Source organism: Diabrotica undecimpunctata, chromosome 5 (assembly GCF_040954645.1).
Source record: "Diabrotica undecimpunctata isolate CICGRU chromosome 5, icDiaUnde3, whole genome shotgun sequence".
Taxonomy (NCBI): Eukaryota; Metazoa; Arthropoda; class Insecta; order Coleoptera; family Chrysomelidae; genus Diabrotica; species Diabrotica undecimpunctata.
Genome location: NC_092807.1, coordinates 130,870,241 through 130,895,791, shown reverse-complemented (window position 1 = coordinate 130,895,791; position 25,551 = coordinate 130,870,241). Strand labels below are relative to the sequence as shown.

Below are 25,551 nucleotides of genomic sequence, written 5' to 3'. Positions count from 1 at the left end.
GCGGTTAAATAATTTTATAATTTTTTGTAATAACTACTTTTACTGGTAAAAAATATGTCAAAATATTATGAGATCGTTTACCACCGCAAGAATTCAGAAAACTATTTTTTTTCACAATGGAGCTCCAAGCAGGTTTTTAAGATAGGTGGGTAACCAACAATGGTCCTTTTCGGTGGGCCCCCTAGATCGCCAGACATAATACCATCTAGATCTTTTTATATGGGGCTACATGAAAACTGAAGTCTTACAACAAAGGAACATCATAAACTTGAGTTCACAATATTCTTTTGCTGTAAGGTATTTGTTGATAAAAAGGTCTAAATGATTCAAGTGTTCAAGCACAAAATTTGAACACTTGTTGTAAGTTGTTCAATCGTTTCAAGCTACACAATTTACCTGTGGTTTCGTGTAGCTCACGAATTACTGGCTTTATATTTGTGTTGATCACTGTAACGTGTTTCGTCTGTTTTTACGGATGATATTTTCAAGTTTTTCTCGATTAGATGATTGGGCACGTACCACGGGGCATCTGTTGTTATGTGCAGGATCTTATTGATTTTAAAATTATTGGAGAATTTTAAGATTTGAGTTAGCAGCATCCCAGAGTTCTATTCGGTAATTCTCTACCGGCTTTAGGATTTATTTGTATGTCAGAAGTTTATTTTCTATTTTTAGTCTGGATTTCATGCCAGTGATCTAGTACGTTTGGTGCAGTTTTAATCCCAATTGTTCACATTTTGTAAAGATATGATGTACCAAGGTACTTTACGTTAGGTACTTTTGTAGGTTTTTCTTAGCAGTGTCTAAACTTTGATGTGATGCTAATATTACAGTATCATTCGCGAATGTATTTACTGTCTTTGAGTGAGTTTCTGAGAAATCTGGAAATCTAGAAATCCTACCATATACCTGGTATATGGTAGGTAAAGCACAGGTCCAAAACCACTGCCTTGGGGTACAGCAGATTCAACTGGATACAAATCAATGCATTACTCTTTGTGTCTAATTAGAAAGTATCTGTATATGACTTGAACTATATCTATCCAGAAAGGCTGCGGAACAGTTCATTTTCTAGATCGTTGTCGATCTATTTTACCAATTCTATGTGCCTGTTGAATAGTGCTATGTTTGCCTGGAAATCAAACTGGTAAATCGGGTATGATCTTTTTGTTTTCTAGGGTGGGTTGAAGTCTTTTTAACAACAATTTCTTAAATATTTTGGATAGGAGTTTCAATAGATTGATTGGCCTATATGATTTAATTTCTACAGGTCTTCTTCCCTGGCTTCGGCATATGTTGATTTAAAAAAAAAATTGTATGCATTACTTTTTTAATTCAAAAATTCACGATGTTACGAATAGGTCGTGGTGGATCTAGATATTTAGCAGCAAATAAAACACATTTTCTAGTAAACCAAAAGTAAGTTTACGTAATCTTCATTGTTTCATTCTAAACGAGCATTTCAATCACTGTAAAAGTAACAATAACCACAAATAATGACAATTATGGCATCTTCATACACGGCCTGCTAAATAAAACAATAAATATCTTATTGTAACAATAAACCCCAATTATCTCGGAAAGTATTAACTTTAGGTATAGAAATCCTAATCCTATTTCAAAGAAAATTGATTTATTTTTTCATTAAAATTATACAGGATGTTTCATTTAAAACTATTGAGCTACTGTGGTTTGAAGTTTAAAATAAGGTGTATCATTTGTAAACACCCTGTATTATTCTATTACGATGTGAATTCCTGAAAGAACATTACCTACTCTTTGTGTGCAACGTTTTTTAAGATAATATGTGTGTAAATGGATGAGATATTAATTTTTAAAAAATTGTCTTTACCTGTCAAAATTTTTCAAAAAAGGTGAATAACTTAAAAAATATGAAGTTTTGACTTCAAATTTTGTCTAAAATTTTACACAAAATCTAAAAATGCAATAATATACAGGGTGTTATATTTAAAATATCAAAGTTGTTGTTCACTTCCGGTATAACCGGAAGTGGCATGTCTTTTAAAATGTTTTTTAAAGTTCGATATAACTTGTAAACTCTGTAAACCAATTTTCATACATATCGTCTAAGAAGTTTCTGATAGCTCGTCGTGAAACGTCTTGTACATAGAGTTGGTTTCACTGAGAAAAATATTTTCCAATTAAATATTTTGTCGTCAATGTACCTATATTGTACTATATAGTACATTCTGTCTACCACAAACCAACCCATACCCAGACCGGTATCTATACGTTCTCTCTTATAATGAAGAGGTGGCCAACACCCTCATTACAAGATTTCTACTGCTGAGTTATGCAAAGGTTAAGTACGTCTGTAGAAGAATGGCTACAAGAATAACATAAAGCAGAACAAGTTCGATACGAAAGATCTTGCATAAATTTAGTAAAAAGGCTTCTCAGTATATATCAGTCGTAGATACCAATATGGCCAATATAACGAATGCATCGTTGTTAGGAATGAAATATCTCCAATGTAAAAATATTCTAAATTTGCTGAGACACAAAAAACAGTTAAATTCGTTATTCTGCATTGTATTAAGTTGATATTTTTGGCCAAACCAAGATCGATATTGATATTCAGGTGAAATTAATTCCTTAAATTAGTTGATAACATTAAACTAATAAAAAAAATGCAAACGCGCACATTGGAGAAATTATAAATGATTGAACCGGTACATAGCAGGTATTTCAAATATTGTGTATGACATGTCATGATAATATACACGTTGAATTTGGAATTTTTTGGAGAAAAAGAGTCATATCGACAGTAAAGTGATGTATATTAACGTTATTTTAAATAAACAAACTTCGATTTGTAGTATTAGTGTATGATATTTTTACGATAACCTCCGAAAGTATTATTCTTTGTTGATTTTGGGAAGAGTATCGTAAAAGTGATGATGATCTTTTTCAATAACTGATTTGAGGTCTTTGAGGAGTTTGAACTTATCTTCTGATATTTCAGGAGGTGTCTTGAAGAGCGAGTTTTCAAAAACCGACATGTCTTTTCTGTCTCTTCTGTGTGGTATTAACTTCCATTTATCTGAGTAATCAGTGGTGTACTGTACCTCTCTATTGGAGCTATATTTTAATTGTCTTATATCTACATCTTACGGATATCTGGCTTTTTTACAGGTCTTATTGAAGGAAAGTTACCGCGAATAGCGTACTTTTTAAAGAACGTAAAATATACGTTTTTAATATTATACGGATCTGTTTCCATCATAGTATGGCCTTTTTTAAGATATAACTGCTATATTGTAAGAGATTTTGCTCTTGTTACATCACTTAAAGCACTAACCAGAGTTCTGTTTCGATTTTGGTAGTGAATACAACAGTTTGATAGTTAGCAGGAATATTATTTATATAATCTATAAGACAAGACGTAAATTATTTACTACTGACTCAAACAAGTACGTTTGCTTCATGCCAAACGTACAACTGGACATCTTCATCATTTAGAGAACAAGTGATTAAGTTTTGTACTTGAAGTTTGAGCTTATAATACGATTGGCAAGCTAATACTTTTGAACACGTTAAGACATTTTGAAGATCAACTATGAGAACCAATTTGTCAGAATTTGCTTTAGGAATCTTTTGCAACTATTCCTTAACATTATTTTCTTTGCAAATTTGATTCATTTTTCTGGGAGTAATATTGTTTTTTGCTTGTTGAATGTTGGAATCTTGTAGACTTTCACCAGAAGTATCAATTTCATGAGTGGTTGGCTCACTTGGGACCCATCGTGTCATTGTGTCTTCTCCTAAATTTAATGTGTTCTAAGGTAACTTCCATCTTTAGAAACCAAAAAGTAGTCATGAGCACTCTCCTTTTTGGAACTTTTGCCTGAATTATTAGAATTTTTTAGGCGTGTTATTTTCTTTTATGTTTCCACGACATCAATGTCCAAAATTTGTTAAAAATTTGTAGTATGTCATCATGCGTAATTAAAAAACATCTAAATGAGTGTTATTTTTAACATTTTGGCGTTACGTTTTCTTCTGCTGTTGAAATCAATTCTCCTTTCATCCTTTTCTTCAGCTTATGTTATTTCTTCCTGATTCTGTACTTCTGGTAATTGATTGATACTATTTGTTGATTGCAGTTTTGTTTTTTTACAGCAAAGTTTTTCTACACAACGAATTTCATTAATATCCGATATCTGTACCACTTCAGAGGTTATTTTGGAATACATTCTGTCTGGTAATATGTTGTAAATCTCCAAAACACAATTTTTTCCTGTTCCAATATAGTAGCTGCAGACGAACTGAAATAAGAAAAATAATTATTACCTACTTAACTTAAGAAATAATGAGATGAAAGATACCTAACCGTAGTAGTAGTGGATAAATTTCATTTTCATTAGGAATAAAAGTTTGGATAGATTTTTGCGGGTCTTCCTTAAGTGAATTTTGTACAATTATTTTAGTTCTTGTCTTGAAAACACTCATTTTGCACTGGTAAATAGCTTCTTTGAGAAAATTTGAGGTTAGGAATTTGACAAATGAAAGTATGAACTATCTCCAATTTGCAGATATTGTAATAGGTAATAGGAGTTAGGAATCGGTACACACTTTGGTTATTTTTTTCTAGATTGTAAAACCATTTATGGCGATACAGAATAGTTTAAAATCTAAATTACCAAAAATTTTCACATTGAAAGTATTTTATTCCCAACGACGGCATGTAAATTACACCAAAAAAATGGAGAAACGCTAAAAATGAAAAGTATATACCTTCATTGAAAAATCTTGCTTCCTGCTACATTGGAAAGTGTAAGTAAGCTTAGAGAAAAAAAGCAAGTCTCATCAGTCTCGTTTAACAATAAAAATAAGACAGGACACCAAATAGACCTACAAAATAGATCGCAGCTACAGCATACTACAAAACGAGAACAATAAGAGAAGCCACATAAGAATAAATACAAGGATCGAGATAATACACTAGTTAAAAGCCCACCACTTGAAAAAAACCGGTAGAAATATTATCATATAGACCCATTGACGATAGAATTTCAATTTAGTTTAAAGTTCCTAATAGAGAATAGACAATAAGTAATGACGTTTGGTCAAAACATCTACAAATATTTTCTTCAAAAAGGAAACCAACTTCTGAATGGATAACCATCCGAAATTTTATTAAATATAACAATTAAATATATTTAGTAATTTCGACGAGTCTTCATTTTAAAAATTCTTTTTAACTCCCATCTCCTGATAGTTTGTTCTATAAATATTTTAGAGCAACTACTAGAAGATTAAATATACCCATAAAATTTTTAAAATATTACTAAAAAATTCCTTTCTTTTCTGATTTTAGGCTGCTAATCCCTACCTCACAGGAATGCCCCAAGTAGGAAGCACGTACAGTCCGTACTTCGCTCCAGGGCCCATCATGCCTACGATAATGGGTCCAGACCCAACGGGTGTTGGTTCTCCTTTGGGGGTAGTACCCCAAACAGTGGTAGCACAACAGAAGATGCCTCGTTCTGACAGATTAGAGGTATGGAATCCCATTTTGGTCAATTTTCCTATGACATATTTTATTGAATTATTATAAATGAGTTTTATTATTAATAATTCACAGGATTTTGTGGTCCTGAGAAAGGAGGATTTGAAATTTTGTTTCACTTACAAGTTAAAAATTGTTATTATCTATATTTTGCGAAGATGTAGTTTGCCATGTACAGTATGTTTCAAAATTTCAACTATCCTCTTTAATATGCAGAGGTAAAATCTTTATATAAACTACATCAAAAAAATAATGGGAACTGTATCGGAAAATGCCTTATTTTTTTAAATTTTATTTTAAGTTGCTTTTTATTTTCTTTATTTTTTATTTTACTTTAGTTTTATCGTAATTTTCATCACTAGAAAACGATTGTTAACTCTACTTTACTCTTTAACTATTTCATCACTAACTATTAGGTGTAGGTTACTAATATTAGTATTTTAGGTTATGTTAAATTTGACACTAAATATATTTGTTTCATTAGCATTCAATCATTCTTTTTTTATTTGGTTATTTTTCTTTTATTTCCTTTTTATTTTATTTTCGCAGGTTGTTGGATTAAATTTTGCTTGGAACTTAATAGTTCTAAGGTAAATAACACAAAACACTAACACTTTTACACATGTCCGAGCTCACCTAGCAATTTATAGATGTAGTTCAAATTTATTTGTCCCGTGTGTATATACGTTTTGTTGTTCCCAGATACCTTTGTTTTACGTATTAGAGGAGGAACGAGACAATTTTTTTGAAAATCGTAGTCGTGGGTAGCATTTGCAAAATATATAGAATAGTTTTATGATTTATACAAATATTTATAGTCTTATAATCAACAGAAATCATAAAGTGTCTGTTTTTAAACAGTGTTTATCGTACGTGGCTTTTTTCCTTTCAATTTTTCACACATTTTTAATATTCATTTCGAATAACATTTTTAATATTCATTTCGAAGTCAATTGTCAAATAGTCATTTAAATTGATTTGCCTGACTAATTATTCATTTATACTGATACATAAAATACTATATATGTATATAGGGATGGTATACATAATCATCACTGAATTTAAAATATGTGTCAAATAAAAGCTGTCAATGAGAGAAACAGTTAAGCCGTATGCTCACGTTTTGTCAGTGGACGGTTCCCGAGATAATCGAAAATACAACTTACATTAACCTAACAGAATGGTATACTGCGTAAATATAGAATTTTTCATATAAAAATGATTGCACGTCATTCAAGATTTACGACGTCAGAACCCCGCAGCGTTGCCAAAATATCAGAAGAGTTAGTAAGTGAGGAATTTTTCAAACTGTTATATTAACAGTAAATACACTTAGTTTTAAGAATACTCCAACAAACTAAATAACATAAGAAAACATTTTAATACAAAATTGTATATTCTAAATTTTAATTTTAAATTTTAAACTTACCTATTTGAGAGCATTAATAGTAAAAACGTCCCGCCATTATTTCTTGATCAAAATAATCTATCTTATATGAAAGCTTATCAGCTTTCTAAAAACTATTTAGTTGTTTTGGCATAGGACAATCATAATACACAACAATAATTAGTTTTTAAAGCTATTAATCTAAATTTAATATATATTTGGAAATACAATTTATTAATATATAATATATTATGATCAAATTGTGTAAGAAATCAAAACATAAACAAAATTCTCACTCTAAAAAAACGGCAAGACTATATAATTTCGCCACACGCCGAACTGTCATTAAAATTTGAAGTGTTCCCGTATCAGTTGCGTACAATTGTCTAATCTATTTAATTAAAATTATTATTTTGTGGAATATTAGACTAAGAGTTATTTCATAAAATTTATATTATTAATAATAACAAATTTTTTTGGTTATTTAATCAATATAATTCTAAAATTTCCAATATAATGATAATTACATTTTTCTGATTATTATACCATGTTGACGCCTATGAAAGATCGAGCAGTTCCGTATGGGTTTCGTATTATTAGCTATGTTAGGAAAATTTAAACTCTAAGGTTGACGTTCTGGAAATTTTAAATATAAGTGACGTCACTTTATATAAATTGTGACGTGCAACGTTTTTACTTTGAAAAATGGTATATTTACATTCTCTTACTATGTATGGTCTTGCCGATTTCATGTGGAAATTATGTTGATTATTATTAAAACAAATCTTGGCTTATTTCTTTAAAATACAGAGAGTTCCGTGTTTGATATTTAGAGTATCATTTTAAATAATTACCATTATTTTATAATAGTTAAATGATAAATTATATAAAAATCATATTTAATAATACCAAGGTGAGTATTTAAAATGAGTTTCTAATAAAACTTCAAAAATGGCATTGTTTCCATTTTAACTTAAAAAATGATTGTTTCTACAAGAAAACTCGTATTATAGAATTGGCAAGTAAATAATCAATGACACTGCATAGGCATGTTATTATTTTTTAGGTTGATGTTAAATGGTTTTTTTAGATAATCCAGGAAATCGTTCTCTAAAAAAATTTGAGAATACACCTAAAGTCATGCTCTAATTGTCGCATACCTGTACATTGACTGACGTTTCTGTTTATATTATGGGCGGCTGACTTTTGTCGAAAAAGGTCGAACTCATACCAACAATCTGGAACTTGTTTTAATCGATAGATTTTGAAGTCGATAAATTCTAAAAAATTGCTGTTTTCGCTTCGAAACCACTTTAGTTAATACTTGTTCGTTATTGTAAGCAGGTTTCAATGGAAAACTTTCACTAAACTTTTTACTGTAATATTGCAGTATCATATTCTTTCGATTGAAACATGATTTCGCTTATTGTTAAGAAATAAATATTGTGTTTCGAACGTTAAAGTTTAGATGTCTTTATATTCCGAAACGAAACGATATATCAATTTGTTTATGGATATTTTAAACTGACTTTTTCAATATAAAATCAAAATGGAATTGCGCATTTTGGAACTATTTGATTTAAATTTTTTTTTTTTTTAATTCGGTGTCCAACCTTTTGAAAAATGGCTTCAAACGCCGGGAAAATTCTGCATTTTTGACTGTATTTTTGCATTTTACTGTTAGTCCAGGATATAACGGTTTTCTGCTCAAAATTCTTTTTATATGCATGGATTCGCAGGAAATTTTGACAGTAGGTAGAAAATAGCTCAAGAATAAAATCTACCCTATACCAATATGTGCTTTTCATCAGGGGTTCTCACCCCAACTCTAAGGTGGAAAAAGTTTATCAAAAAAACCTGGTAGTCGCTAAAATAGTGAAGTTAAAAAAAACAAAAATGTTTCTTTGATTTGGCCTCTATGTTAGCTCGTCTCAGAGTCAAAGTGGTAACCTTAAGTCTTCTCCTAACTATACTCTGAGTGACGGTGACACCTCTTACATTCCACAAGGATTGTTGAAGCTCAACTTTAACAGTTGAGGTAACAGTTGAGGTTCAAATGTCGCGTGCCGATTCCGCAAGGTAGTCAGGACAATGAATCTATCGTCCCTCTCTGTCTTTGCACGTCGCTGGCCTAAACCTTGTAGTATACATTTGTCAAATATTCACTTAGTGCACTTCGAAGTTTACATACATGTTAACGTTTGAAAAGCAACTGAGACATTCATAGACCGGCCGTTACGATATTTGCTGTAATCCCTATGCCATACAGAACTAGGCAAATTTTATAACCGTTGCCAATTTTCATAAAACATTTATTTTGTGGGCTCTATAATGGACAATATTTTTTTGCATTAGTTGTTTTAATTTAAAGTAACACAACATAAAATTACTAAGCATAGACTACAATTCATCGAGTGAGTCGATTTTTTTTCTCGTAAGTGTAGTTCAGAAGGTTTAGTTTTGAAAAAATTCGAGTTTAAAGTAAAGTCACTATTTTCGGAATTTCTCAAAAATTCCATTTTTTTCAAAATAATTCATCAACTAATAAAGATACAAAATGTTAGAATACAAAAAAACAGCTTTTTACTGAAGATTATATATTTTTTCTTATTTCTGTAGACTAAAAATTAAACCAGATATGATTGTTTGGAGGTTATTTTCGCATGCGTTTTACCACCGCCTTCAAGTACTTACAGCGCACCCCTTTTTAAAACCAAGGGCTTGAAAAAAATTTAATATACAATATTTTGTGGTTTATTTTAAAAGGTACCTACAAAGGGTTATAAACAATAATAAAGATATATTAATTTTTTTCAAGTCCTTTGTTTGAAAAGGAGTTGCGCTGAAAGGGCTTGAAAATAGCGCTAAACGCACGCGAATACTACCTTTAAACAATCATATCTCATTTAATTTTTAGTCTATAAAAATAAAAAAAATAAAATCTTCAGTAAAAAAACTGTTTTTCTGTATTTTTGCATTTTTTCTGTTGCTGAGTTATTTTGGGAAAAAGGGGATAGTTTGAGAAATTCAGAAAATAGTGTCTTCACTTTAAAGGTGGATTTTTTCAAAACGAAACTTTCTTAACCAAGTAAATTCCCGGTCACAATCTTGGTTGTATATCATGTTATATCCAAAAAAAAAATTATACACTCTAGAGTACACAGAAAACTGGAAATGGACATCAATAATACCCAGTTTGGATTCCGAAATGGACTTGGAACAAGAGAGGCGTTGTTTGCACTGAACGTTATGTCTCAAAGATGTCTTGACATAAATCAAGATGTATTCATGTGTTTCATAGATTACAACAAGGCCTTTGATAAAGTGCGGCATGATCACCTAATCAGACCCCTGACAGAAAAGAATTTAGATAAACGAGACATCCGACTAATAGCAAATATGTACTACAATCAGAAAGCAGTAGTGAGAGTAGAGAATAATACCACTGAAGAAATTGAAATAAAGCGAGGTGTGAGACAAAGGTGTATACTGTCACCAACCCTGTTTAATCTCTATTCCGAAGACGTAATGAATAGAACACTCTCTGAGCAATCCGTAGGTATTAAAATAAATGGTGTTCGATTAAACAATCTGAGATTTGCCGACGACACCGTTCTGATCGCAGAAACAGTTGAAGAGCTACAGACATTGGTGAATAAGATAGCAGACTGCAGCGAAGAATATGGACTATCTTTGAACATAAAGAAAGCTAAATTTATGGTAATATCGAAATCAACACAAAATGTCCAAAATTTATATTTACACAATGAAATTATCGATCGAGTTAGCAAATACAAATATTTAGGCACCTTTATAAATGAAGACAACGATAGCTCAGCAGAAATCAAAATAAGAATAGAAAAAGATTGATTCATATTCACTAAAATGAAGAGAGTGTTCTTGCGGAAGAGATTTGAGCCTTGAAATGAAACTTCGCCTGATGAGATGTTACGTACTTTCTGTGCTGTTCTACGGAATGGAGTCATGGACGTTGAAACAGATTGATACCAAAAAATTAGAGGCATTAGAACTGCGGATGTATCGCAGAATCCTGAGAATATCATGGACCGAGAGAGTCACAAATGTCGAGGTCTTGAGAAGAATGAATAAAGAAAAGAAAATCATATTTACGATCAAAAAACGAAAACTGCAATATTTGGGACACATTACAAGAGGCGAAAGATATGAATAGCTTCGAATAATTATGCAAGGGAAAATAGCAGGAAAAAGGTCCATAGGAAGAAGACGAAACTCCTGGCTAAAGAATCTACGGGAATGAAATAGCTGTAGCAGCAACGAATTGTTTCGGTCAGCAGTTTCGAAAATACGTATAGCCCTGATGATCGCCAACCTTCGGAACGAAGATGGCACTTGAAGAAGAAGATATCCAAAAAGTTTTCCCGATAAAATCTAAATTTTTGGAGTTATTCGCGAAAAACCGTAAAAACTTGTTTGTTTGGCGTGTACTTTTTTTGAACTTTTAGTCACGAATAATTCCAAAACTATTGACTTCTCGAAAAACTCTAAAAAACACTTAAAATTCACTATTCTAGCAACTACTATGGTTTTTTGTTGATAAACTTTTTCCCCGAGTTGGAGTGGTAACCACACCCAGAGGAAAAGCACATATGGGTAGGTACATTTTGATCTTTGAGCTATTTGCTACCTACTATCAAAATTTAAAGCAAATCCTTGCATATAAAAAAATTAAGAGGTATTCTACTATTTTTGCCGTCATATCCTGGACTATGTTAAAGTAGGCACTTTACTCACTTTACTATAAAATCACAAGAATAACTTTTGTCTTAAAATAACCCAAGTTATTTTAAACTTAAAAAATTGGTTTTGAAGCGAAAAAAGCTTATCTTTGATAATTTATTTATAAATTGTTATTACCGTAGAAAACTTTCGGTAAACTTTTAAACATAGCAGCACATTGGCATCATAATCTATCGATTAAAACAAGTTTCAGCGAATGAGTATGAAATCTACCTTTTTCGACAAAAATCACCCGCCTCTAGCCCCGCCACCGACCTATGGGGAGATATAGTATGGATTTATTAATTTTTTATTTACAATATGTTGCATAAATACGTATTCATTAGAGATACATAATAAAACAAAAAATAACCGGATGGAGATTTTAAATTTTCAAAGTGGTTCTCCAAACGCAGTTGTTTTATTCAGGAACAAAACAAAGTAATTCTCATAATGTATTCTTCACGTCAGGTGTGTATAAATTGTTAGTTTGTGTAGAGACAAAACACAAAAACAAAGAGACAAATTAGATAAAAACACTTGTATAGAGAGGCAGATTAAATTATTAGAAGAGGTAGCTTGTGTTAGCTTTTGTATTGAATATGAACAAAACAATATTGTTTCTTTTAATAAAAAATAAAAAGTCTAAACAAGATTATTTCGTAACAATATTTGATACATAAATATATTGTTTTTTGGAAGGAAAAAGGAGTTTCTATATATAATTAAAAATGCTACCAACTCATATTCTCCTTTAATAAGTTTAGCTGTATATACAGTTAAAACAGTATTAGTTTCATTTTTTTATTATTACCTTTTTCGAGCACTTGTAACTTTCTATCGATTGACTTTGACTGCACGGTGTGCTCTTTTACCTACCCATTAAATACTGTGTAGCATTAGTCCCCTTTTTGTCTTTTTACAGTCGCAAGTAATCTTGTGTCTCGCTTTGTTCGATAGAAGGTTATTATTGATTTGTTGGATGATCATTTAGTTTTTTTATTTTATTTTACGGCGCTTCCCTAACTTGCTGTTGTGCACCCCTTGGCCATTGATCATTTTGCTGTTTGTACCACCCCTCATACCTGTCACTATCCCTAAAACTTTGCCTTTTCTAGTATGTGACTATTTCTCCGACCAACAGTGCCACAAGTAAAAAATGTAAAACTAGAAATATGTGTTTTATTTTAACAATTAAATTCATTTATCATTTTTATATTCTGCAGCTAATACTTACAAATTTGGCGAGTATTAGTAAGACCTTTTTTTTAGTGATACAATGTAATATTTATATTTATCATCTCTTTAAAAAATCAGGTTTGATTATTCTAAGGCAAGGACTTTTTTCCTCGATGATATACAAATATTTATTTTCAAAGCACCCAAAGAAACATCGGTAGTTAAGTAGATATGATTTACCTTCTCATGCGAATAGATCTGGCTGGAAATCCATCTGGAATGGAAATTTAAATAATTGCTACAATGAAGAATGAACAAATATTCTGAAGCCAAAAACGCTCAATAAGAGATACCAAAATTTAATGATAAATTCGGATGAATTTATCATTTAAATCGCACGTATGTAACTTATCTTACTACATATTTAATTACTATAATGTCCCCTCTATTACTCAGCGGATTAAGGCACTGTAGTAAGTTTAGTGGGTTCATGATTCAAATCAAGTGCTAAAAAGACATTTAAACATTGCTGTATTAAGTCAAAAATGGATCTGAAACTTTGAATTGGAATATGCAAGTAGAGTCAACCAGTAGTAGATAAGTAATTATTACTCGCTGATAATAATGAGAAGTAATCGCTATAAGCGAGCGTTATGACATGTCCACATAAAAATGTTTTGGCGACAACAGGTGGAAGTTTTATAATGGCAATGCTAAAACAAAACAAGTTTTCCTGATGATTCGTTTTTTCTATGGTTATGGCTAACTTAATGGACATACAACGTTGTAAAATAAACTGTTTTTATTTAGTTAGGGCTATAGACGTAGATGGCGTCTTTGTAAGCTACAACTATCATAGCAAAATAGTCTTACACACTATATATAATAGTCCCTGGATTTAAATTTACAGATACCTGTACATGTTTGATGTAGGTACATATTTAAATACCTACATAACTAAAGTAGGTACCTTACAATCGCGATGCCACTGTAGTATTTTACAAATTTCAAATACGAGCATTAACAAGAAACTCACAGAAACAGAACGAAACGAGATTTTAATCACGAATGGTTTTGGAGGTATAGTGAGGCAGAAGTTTATCGATAGAAGGGTATCGATTTCTTAATTAACAATTGGGAAAATTAAAAAAAATCAAGAGACTATTTAATTTCATGAGAAAATTTAAGAGACAATTTCATGTTAAAGATCTTCCTTAAAGTGTTAAAAAATCAATACCCGGTAAACACGGACGTTGTACTAGCAATACAAGAAAATCCCCATCCAACTTAAAGGCAGGTCACATTAGATCATAATGTCTATCAATTATCTGTTGTTAGAATTCTAAAAATGGAGAATTGTGTACATGTGGTCCAGGAGCTGTTAGAAAATGATAAAAGAATCGAATTTTGCCATTATGGAACGATATAACAGAGATCAGAGTTTCATAGACAAGGTACGTTTTTCAGATGAAACGCTTTTCATGCCTAACGATCACGTAAGCCGCCAGACATATCGATACTGAGCAACTAAAAATCCAGATTGAAAGGAAGAATATAGGACACAATATCCTGAGAAGGTGAATGTTTGGACCGGCATTATAAACAATTATATTATAGGGCCATATTTTTTTGAGGAAAACGTAACTGCTCCTGGTTATCTGAAATTGCTTCAGGAATATATATTGCCACAGCTGAATTAGCTATTTCCAAATAACAATAATTTGTGGTTCCAACAGGATGAGGCTCCTCTACACTACGGTGTTAAGATACGAAGTTACTTAAATGACGGTTTCCCAGGTAGGTGGATAGGTAAAGGGGATCTATCGATTGGTAACCAAGGTCTCCAGATTTGACTCTGTTAGTAAAATGTATCAAAGTCAACTGAATAATATAGAAGAGTTGAAGGAGTGCACCAAAACGAAAATTGCACAAATAACTTTTATAGTTATCGAAAACGTTAGGAAAGTCTTTCTCATTGCATCATAACTAAAGGTCGTCAGTTTCAGTACTTCTTATAATTTGATTGTGTTTTACTAAACATTAATTATAAGCTAATTGTATTAATAAACCAACAGTTTGGGTTAACTTTATAGAAATAAATATTCAAATAATTGCATCGTTGCAAAGGCGATTAAACGACGTTTCTTTCGTAGGAAAAAATCGTCGATTACGTCATTACGCCAACACTGATGACGTAATGTCTAACATATATAAGTATAGCAATTGATGGATAGAATTAAACAAGTAAGCAAAGTCATAAGATATGTACACCAAGTACGTGAAAAGGACCGTAATATAAAAAATTTGCCGCAAAAGAAACTAACCAAAATAGCCAAATCGTTAGAAAGACAAAAGCATATAAGGCCTTAATGTGTAACGGCAAAAAAGCTAGAAAAAGCATACAAAGAATGAATAATATTAGACAATAAAAAAAAGTATAATGGTTAAGAACTCACTTAAAAGAACGGAATAAAAACTTAAAGTGATAGAAATAATAATCAGGAATAAAATATCTTAAGGTAGATACACACTAAAAAAAAGATAGGAAACGTTCAAATAAACTTATTTCTGATTATAAATTTAAGATAAATTTCTTGTTAATTCGTAGAGTTTTACGTAACTATTTCTTTATATCCATTATTTGTTTAGGAAAAAGTGATTTGAGTCTTAACTTCTTTACACTTTCGTATCAAATTAATATTGCTTTCCTTTGTTCTTTTCTCTGTCTAAACAAATCGTAAATTTATTAATATCAAACCTAAATAGTTCATAATACCATAATTTAATCTCTATTTTAACAAACATTTTACGCTTAATACATATTTTACTTTGATACCGTTGCGTTGGTTTAATAGTCACTGCCAGTATCGACTGTCCTGCCACATTCAATATTTCAACCAATTGAATTAGTCTAGAAGATGTATGAAAGCACTGCGTAGATACACTGTAAACAGATTAAAAATGTAGCACTTGGAGTTTTGTTTATTTCACGTTAATTTAGGAACACCATTAATCATATTAGAGTAATCTGCAAATGTACATAGGGAGGGAATTTTTGTGCACATTCACCGAACAGGAACAAACAAATCCGTGGATGTACTAAAGCAATTAGATTTTTGGGTAACTTGAAAGTTGGCGACACGATGACAAAGCGATTTTGTGTTGCTATACGAAAAAAGCAATTTAGAAACTTATTTGAGGAAAAGTACTTGTGGCTGCGTATTTTTTAAATAAAAATAAATAAAAATTTTAAATGCATAATTGCAATTGAAAGTATATACTTCACGTAGCCTTTGTCACGAAGTATTTTTAATCTATTTTTTTTTTTGACTAATTCTAATAACGTATACTCGTAGGTGTATTTGTTACATCGTACCCGTACAGCATCTCGAATATTTTTATTGTTATATTTTATTGTTATTGGTAAGCACCTCTTGCAGACTTAGGTCATTGAGGAATATGAAATTTTAAAGCAATTTCAAGTTCGTATACCGTATCTAATTTAACCCAAGCTATCTAATCGTGGTGTTCTTCATTGAGGATATAAAAAAGGTTTTGTTATATTTTTTAAATAGGCTAGCTTAGGTCATTTTAGGTAGGTAGCTTCCTCAAGTATTAATAAATTAACATAGGTTTCCCCCAATCTACAGTGCCATGAGAGGATTTTTGTTATCATGGTATCATGATATGATAGTTTCCATTTTATATAAGTAAATAAAAATAATGAGACTATCAAAAAGATTCTTTTAGAATTTGTTTAATCTAACTAAGGCCAAATAATCCAACGTTTTATGGTATTTAACGGAACGGAAAGCTTGAAAGGATAATGTAACTGGGATACGAAAAAATGTAATAAGTAACATGATTGCTAAATTCACTCAAGAACACGTAACCAAATCGATCATGTCCGATCATTGGTGCAAGCCACGAGTAGCATTATTAAATCGCGAGAGGATTTAATAATGCTACGATATTCGGATATTAGGATATTAAAGTACGAGAGGAGCAGACAGCGATAGTGATGGCTTTCTGGTAAAATCTAAGCTGAGAACACGAATATCAGTACAGAAACTGGAGCACCAGTAGCATTATTAAATCGCGAATTATGAGAAGAGCAGACAGCGATAGTGATCACTTTCTGGTAAAATCTAATTTGAGAACACGAATATCAGTACAGAAGCTGGAGCAACAAAAAAAAAAAGAGAAATATGAGACGTGGCAGCTCTTCAAATGGATTATCAAGTAGCCATAAACAGCAGATTTGAATTGCTGAGAAAGAAAGAGCATAATGTAGAGGTAGGACAAGTAAGGCGGCGAGTGGCATTAGTTATAGAACAAGTAGCGAAGGAAACTTCTGGAAAAAAAATAAGACTTGCCCAAAACGGAAATGTGTTTAATCCTTGCGGCATCGGTTGTAATATGTGTTTTACTACCGTCTTCACCAAGATTTCTGTTCCTCCTGAATTTTCTCTACAGTCATTTCTACAGATGTTTTATTCAGGAAATTTTACATATGTTCTGGAAGAATTTGGTCTCCTGTGTGGCTACGACATAAATTTCCAAGCTATTTATGAGCTCCTCTAGTATGTTCTGATTGGTTTTAGGAACTTGTCCTCAGATATCCCTTTGGCTATTCAGTTGAGTTTGAACAAGAAGTTCGTCATTGCTTCTTGGAACATTTTTCACGTCATCCAGTTGCTTGGCGATTTGGTTTAATTCTTCTTTATGTTCTTGAAAACTGAAAGTCCCAAGTGTTTAGCTACTTGAGCATATGCTTCTCCATTTGCAAGATCTTGTGGTTTGAGTTGCCGTATTTACTTGTGGTGCCTGCCTTGGTTTGCCCCAGGTTGGTCTGTAACTATCGGGTGTTTGCCATTTCAATCTGTTCACTTTGCCGGCCTTTCTCTACGCTGCGTACACTCTTGGCTTCTGGATATTTAATCACAATTGACGCATCTTAATATTTTATGGTATCTCAATGTTCATGATGAAATCCTTGATAATTAAAGCCAACCTCGATCCGTTTCTCTTATTTGGATCTTCTATTACAACCTTTATACAAAAACGACACAGGCAGACAACAGTTTTGAAAAACTCCACAACACGTCGATTTTTGATTAAAGAGGGACACAATTTTTCAGATATTTTCGATTTTTTTTTACTTTTACTCCTAAACCAGGGTAAGAATCAGCCCAACATGTTTTAATGGTAATGGGTCATTTTAAATAATTTTAAATATCTTACAATTCCCTAACTATTTGTCTTTAAATTTTTATATTCGGTCTAATACTTTATTTAATTTATTAAAAAAAATGCATTCTAAAGTTAATATTTTTAGCGGGTTACTTATTTTTTAGTTGACCCAATGTTGAAACTGATGACTTTTGGTAACTATACAATGATAAAGGTTTCGGTTTCGGTTTCGGGCATTCGTTGAAAATTTATTGACGTAAATCTTCTTAAGATGCGGGTGGTGTTCTGGAACTTTTATTTTTTAGGTGTTTCCACAAAAAGAAATTCAGGGGAGGCAAATATTATGATGGATTATTCCATTTGATGCTGCTTCTCTCCCAATATAATGCTGTGGAAAATGTTGGTCTAAATATTGACGAACAAGTAATGAATAATTCGGGGGAGCGTTGGTTTGTGGAAAAGTCAAATTATCTTCATCATATTGTTATTTATTTTCAATATCAGTCAGTCAAAACATGGGTAGCCTACTTTCGATCCCTATTTGCTAAAGGTGACGATAATGAACCACCAACACATGCGATGTTAGATTGCAGCAGATGGATAGTCGAAAGGAACAGAATGGAGAGGGAGACAGGTGTGAATTTTATTACAGTGAGAGAAATGATTGAGAGAATGATTAAAAATAAATTAGTTTGGACTAACATACACAGCTATATCCGTGCAGTGATCAAGAAAAAGGAAGAGGAAGAAAGACTGCTGGAACGAGACAGGAAGCCTCCTTGCTGATGAATAGAGTGTGGATGTGTATGAATGGGGAATGAATGAATAAAGGTAGTGATTCGGAAGTGATGCCGGCCTCACAGCGGCCATTCCACTTCCGGATCGCTGGATGACAGAGGGTCTGGTTTAGCAGGTAGGCGTTCGGCGTAGACTCGGCGACGGGAGGGCATTTTAAAGTACCTCGGGAACTATCACCGGGAGTACGAAGAACGAATCATGCACTAAAGTTAGTCAGGCGGCGTCCTGAACTGAGATGTCTTTTGAAGATTGCTGACCCCCCCCCTCTATAAAGAGGGGGGGACAAAAAGGATGTTAGAAACAGCAGAGATGAAAACACTTAGAAAAATTGATGGTAAGACACTATGGGACAGAACGAGAAGAACAGAAGAACATAAAGAACTGGGTAAGAAATTGAAGAGTAGAATGAAACGATCATATAAGCCGAATGACAACAAATAGAGTAGTAAAGACGCAAGAAACGGTTCCCCAATAGGAAAACGATCTGTAGGAAGGCCACGAAAACGATGGAACAACAACTTACTGGAGGCACATTGAAAAACACACAGTGTCCTGTCTATATAAAAAGAAGAAGAAGAAGAAAAAGTCAGTCAAAGCAGGATTAATAACGTCTTCCAGTAATTCTAAATACATTTCGCCAGTCAAATTGCCAGGTACAAAAGGTATCTCACTAGTCGATCACCCATCTTGGAGTTTAAATGAGGCCATGACTATTTACAGTCCCATTTATGAAAAAAGTGTATTAATGGGAGAAACATATATTATAAGAAACTGTGGATCGGTCACTGCTTGCTCACACATTATTTTACAAAACTGGTAACGGTGATCATAATCGCCCCAATGAGGTTCCTGCTGTAAGTGTGATTTACATGGATGAAAATTGTTCTTCAAAATAGCTTAGACGCTAGTTCGTCTGATTTGAAGTTTAAAATTTATTTCGTTTTAAATAAATAAAATAAAGCACTGGACCGAATTTAAAAATTTAAAGACTAATCTATCTAAGGGCTTTAAAAAAACGATATCTTAGTTGATCCCCATTGCCATTCAAAATTTTGGGGTGATTCTTACCCCGGATTTATGGTCAAAGTAAAATAATCGAAAATAACGGAAAAATGTGACCCTCTTTAATCAAAAATCGACGTGTCGTTGCGTGTTTCAAGAATGTTGTCGTAGTTCCTGATAATGCGTGTATCGTTTTGGTCCAAAAACTATGTATAACAAAGGTTAGTTATTTAAAGTTTAGTTGTATCTTCTGGAAATGTTAATTTAAATATAAGTATTATTTTTATTTCAATTTTTTTAAGAGATTTAAGTAAAAAGGTATGATGAAAAACGGTATTTTTTTATATTTAATATATTTCTCAACATATAACATAATCATGTTAAAAAGGTGATTTTAAAAAAAGCAGATATTTGTTAAAAAAGTTTGCTTTGCGGTACTTATTTCTCACAAACTTATTACTAAAAATATCGCTTAATCTTTATCATAATAGTATAATAGCAAAATAATGAAAATAAAAGAAAAAGTGTATTTTGTGGACCCTTAAACATTTAAACAAAAAGTTTTAGCTACTCTTTCGAATTTTACATTTACCCTCGGCAGTATAAGAGATATGGCCAAGATCAACGTTCAGCAACATATCATTCAAACAAAAAAGGAATTAAATGATCATTCAATAGCATAGGCTCTTTATCCGTAAGTTTTTTAACGCAGCAACTCACATTGTTGACCATCTCCAGCTAAAAGAATACGTTTATAAAACCGTTTGTTGAATTATTTATGAAGGAATATTTTAGGAAAAGGATTTTAGGTCGTATATTTTCCACGATACGAGCTTTTTTCGGCCATTTTGGTTTATGAATATGTTTACCCATCAAATTTAGATGTTTTGGTATAATGAATAGGTCGCTATTTATTGATCGATCGCTGAGTAATACGCCACATTAGTACATCATGACGCCAGTTTTAAAAGCCCTATTTTTAAATAAACCCCACTTCTAAGGTTTAATGATTTAGTTATGTTTTATTTCAAACTGTATCTGTCATTGTTGTAATATTTGTTTTATTATATAGTTACATACAAATTGAAGTATTGCTCACGAACAAAGGTTTAATCATTTATCTCCTCCCATTTCCTATTTTTTTAATCGTAAAACGTAAATTATTGCATGTTTAGTTTACTGAATTAAACCACCAGTTCATTATTTTTATGACATTTCACTGAGTTAATCATTAAGAATGGCTGACGGGCGTCATTTTGTAAGACAATATTTAATAATTTTTTTTATAATATAAAAAGTAATGCCTCATTTTCAAATCCTTTTCATCGAATCAAAAGTTTCTTGTCACATTTAATATTATCTTGCAAAATGTCAATCGCCTGTTATTTTTAGGGATTGTACCACTGAATCGCTGAAAAAGCCGACAATAGAACAATAGAACTAAAAACTAGATGTCAAATTGTGTATTGCTTACCGTGTGATTTCCTTGTAAAATGATCTGACTTTTTAATAAATACGTTACTGAAACTTGAAATTTATTAGTTTATATTATGGTTTACAAGATAAGATTGGCACAGGGATCATTCGCTCCTTATATAATAGACCAATAGGATAGGATAGGATATAGACCAATTCTTACGCAGGGTGTAAGTCCTGGGTACTAAGTAAGCAACACCAAAATAAGGGAGATGAGAAATTTACGAAGGGTACTGGAAGTGACTAAAAGAGACCGGGTAAAACACAATGTTGTAAGAGATGAATTAAAAATAGAGTCGATGGCAGGGTGTGTTAAGTTGGTGGTGTCATCTGCAGCGACTGAAAAATAAAATACCGATTAAAAAGATATGGGAAACTAAAGCACAATGGAAAAAGAATGACAAAGAAGAAGTTACATGAAGAGAAGAAAAGATGATAACAAAAAAAGGAAGATTTGGAAGAGCTTCCAAAAAGTGAAAAAGTATCAGTTTATAGGAAGTAATATACCCCTTAAAAACTAACGTAACACCTATGTTTTATTAGTTCCAATTTTAAATTTCTCTAAATTGTCCAATTTCGCGCCAAAAACTACCTTAAAAAACAAGAATTGCAAGAATAATAGGAAACATTTTTTGTATGGGTAGGATGTGGTAAATCTTCTAAAGACCATACCAGGCCGTGTCCCGTTAAGTATGACCTGTTGTGTGTTGGAATCAGGGTGGAAGGCTCCAACCGCACGCAGCCCTCTCAGAGGAGTATTGCTCACAGATGCAACCATAGCTCCCTGTCTACCAAAAGTCCACCACCTCAACTGAAATAATCATGCGGTAGATGAATAACCCGCCTTTTCTTTCTCTCTCTCTCTCTCTCTCTCTCTCTCTCTCTCTCTCTCTCTCTCTCTTACCTTTGCTGCAGATTCCTCTCTAGTATTTCCTTATTTCTGACGATTTGAGTTACTGCCTTGTATTTAGGCTTTCTCCTCATTGCTAACTGCATTATTGTATTTGCGCTTATTCTACCTACCTTCCTATGTATTTCATTTGTGTTGTCATTGAAAATCCTGCACTCGAATACAGTGCTCGGTCGTATCGAGACACTCCACATTCTATGCAGTTTCCATCTGCTACCTTTCCTATTCTTTCTATGTAGTACCTGAAGAAGCCGTGCCCTGTTAGGAACTAAGTGAAAAAGTAGCTAGTGTCTCTGTCGCCTAATTTCATCCAGTCTGTAATATTTAGAATTAATACCATCGTCCAGGCCGCCCTCGTTCGTCCATTATTTCTGCCACTCCGTTCTGCTGTTATTCCTAGTTACTATGTTTTCCTGCTCATCCTTCTCTTCGGCCATCATCCTTGCCGTTTCGTTCACCATCAGGTGTATGAGTAACATCCCTGCGTTCACTTGTATGGCTACCGTTGATATTGTTCTGTATGCACGTGCTACCCTCAGGCTTTCTCCAGCATTCTCCTATATTTTTTGATGTTAAGCACTTGTTGAAAAACCGGTGCCGCATAGAGTACAGTAGAGTGGACCACCTCCAATAAATTTTTCCTTTTGGTAGATCCTGCTCCTCTTACATTGGGCATAATCCTTGTCAGCGCCGAAGTTCTCTCCTCTACCTTGTACTTAACGTGCGTCTTCTTAGTTCTTCCAAAGAAGCAGAAATGGTATTATAAATCTTGTTTTTTAAATAACCCCTTATAAAGATCTTCAGGGCAGTTAAATCGCGGGATCTTGCTGGCCATTCAATAAAGATTCTTTATCAGATCCATTGCCTAGGAAACTTTCATTAAGATATCACCTTACGTTTAAGCTATAATGCGAAAATTTGCCATCTTGGGTGCCTGCTATCATTTTTGTCAACATGCTGAAGTACCTGCAGCAGGTTTTCCGTCTTGAGTACCTGCTGTCAAAATGGAGTAGTTTAAACCCTACTTGATCTGTACCGAAACAAAGGCCAGGTAAGGTCCATCCACGATTTTTTGCATTTAGACATAAATAAATCAACATTTAAATCCATTAAATCAACAGTATTTAATGGATTTGATGAAAGAATCTCACCATCATCGGCTCGTTTTAAGTCGACTGCAGTACATAGACCTCTCCTGTTTGTATTTAGAGTGCAAGGTGCAGTATAGATTTAATTTTTGGTCATCCCCAGCTTATTTTAACATAGTGTAGATGGTCTTCCTCTGTTTCGTATATCTGTCCTTGGTGTCTATTCGGTTAACTTTCGTGTCCACCTTCCATCCTTCATCCACGCCACGTACTCAGCTCATCTATATTTCAATCTGCAAGCTCTGTTTGCAACATCTGGAACTCTGGTTCTTTTTCGTAGGTCTTCGTTTGTGATCCTGTCTTTTAATGTTACTCTTCTCATTTAACTCTCCATCGTTCTTTGTGCTACTCTTAGTTTTAGAGCATCGTTTTTTGTTAGAGACAATATTTCCGCACTGTATGTCATTACTGGCAGAACACTTTAAATACGTTTTTAAGAGCTCTATAAGCATCCCATCCATGTGCTATTCTTTTTGATACCTCACCTATTTAATTGTCCTTGGCTATTCTAATTTCTTGTCCAAGGTACTTATATGTATTTATCAACAAGTTGTACGTCGTCTTTCTAAATTTTTAAATTGTTACTGGACGCTAGTTTCGTTGTGTATTTTGTTTTACGGATATTTATTTTGAAACTGATTTCTCTTTAAGTTATTCTCTTTTATATTCTTTCATGTTAGAAGAATTGGACTGATAGTCCAATTCTTCTAACATGATGTAGATTTCGCCTAGGTCATCTCCTATCAAAGGTATGTCATTAGTATAACCCAGATCGTGTAGTCTTTCCCCTTCGACACTTATCCCTTTATGATCCAAATCCAGGGTTTAAAAATCACGTTCTAGAGCTGTTATCAAAAGCTTTGATGATGGTGTGTCACCCTGTCTGGCACCTCTTTGAATTTTGATTTTGTTACAGTTTTCGTGTATTTTTATAACTTGTCACATTTGTATAAATATTGCATACTAATCGGGAATAACGGCTATCAATGCGACTGTCATTTAATGCTTCAATTAATTTATCTAAATGAAAGAATAACGTTAACCTTAATTACAAATGAAAATGCAAATGCTGCGGTCCATCTGGATTCCACATGGTTCCAGTTTTATATTTGATTATTATAATGTTGCCAATTATAAGTCGATTTTTCCTTGTTTTTGACAATACTTACTGAAAGAATTTACTATTATCTCTATGATCACATTATATCATAAGTCAATGCTTCAATACCAAACCAGAATGTCCACAAATTCATGGAGTAGACTGAAAATTGGCAGAAAACAGTTTAAAATAAAAGAAGCCAACATCTTTTGCTCAAGTATTTTATGATTTTATTTAGAATTATAACTTCAGTTGTTAAAATGGCGTCGTGACTATGTTGAAAATGTGATGTATTTTCAGTACAACTAAGAAACGGATTCTATTCACTTGTTTTTATATTAATTACGACTTGACATCTAAAAAATCTTGATAATAAAAGTTGAGCTTGTAAATTTATACTGTTTATGGAACATTATAAATTTATGAACGATGGTTATCATCGGTATCTTTAATACGTGAAGTAAAATATATGCTAATTTTTTATGGTAGTATTTTGTAAATGTGGAGATGGGGTGAAAAATAGACGAAAGTTTTTACTTAAGCAGATACATTGTATAATTTATTTTTCATTAGTCTACTAAATGTCTAATTAAACGTAAAAGATACAACTTTCGTTTTTAGAATTTCATACATAGACAAGGCGAAAAACTCTGGTTTGTTCGGAAAAATATTCCTATGATATTTTTGTGCATAATCACTTTCTGAGATATTCCAAAATAAGGTTCAAGAGGTCGCCCAGGCGAAAAAAAATTTTTTAGGTTGTTTGGATCATTATGAACAAAAAAGGTCTATTGTAAGTTTTCTCTAAAGTTGATCTTTTTCGAGTTATAAATAATTTAAAACTAAAACATAACGCAAAGTGATATAACAAATGACAAATTTAGGCACTTGATGATTTCAAAAATAATATTTTATACTTGTGTTCTCGAGCCTTGAAAATCGTAATTTTGAGCTTTTTCAGTTTTAAATTGTTTATAATTTGAAAACCATCAAATTTGCAGAAAAATTCTAAGAGAACTATTTTGTTTTATTTTATAATATTTTAAAATAATGTAAACAACTTTTCGC

The 25,551-nt window shown here is 32.4% G+C and overlaps 1 protein-coding gene across 1 annotated transcript in view; it reads left to right on the top strand.

Moving 5' to 3' along the window:
* The window catches only part of LOC140441799 (uncharacterized), a 591,049-nt gene that overhangs the window by 486,374 nt on the left and 79,124 nt on the right, over positions 1–25,551 (top strand). Inside the window, exon 4 of the mRNA XM_072532720.1 lies at positions 5,342–5,524. Coding sequence (XP_072388821.1) covers positions 5,342–5,524 — 183 coding nt within the window. The remainder of the gene's footprint in view (positions 1–5,341; positions 5,525–25,551) is intronic.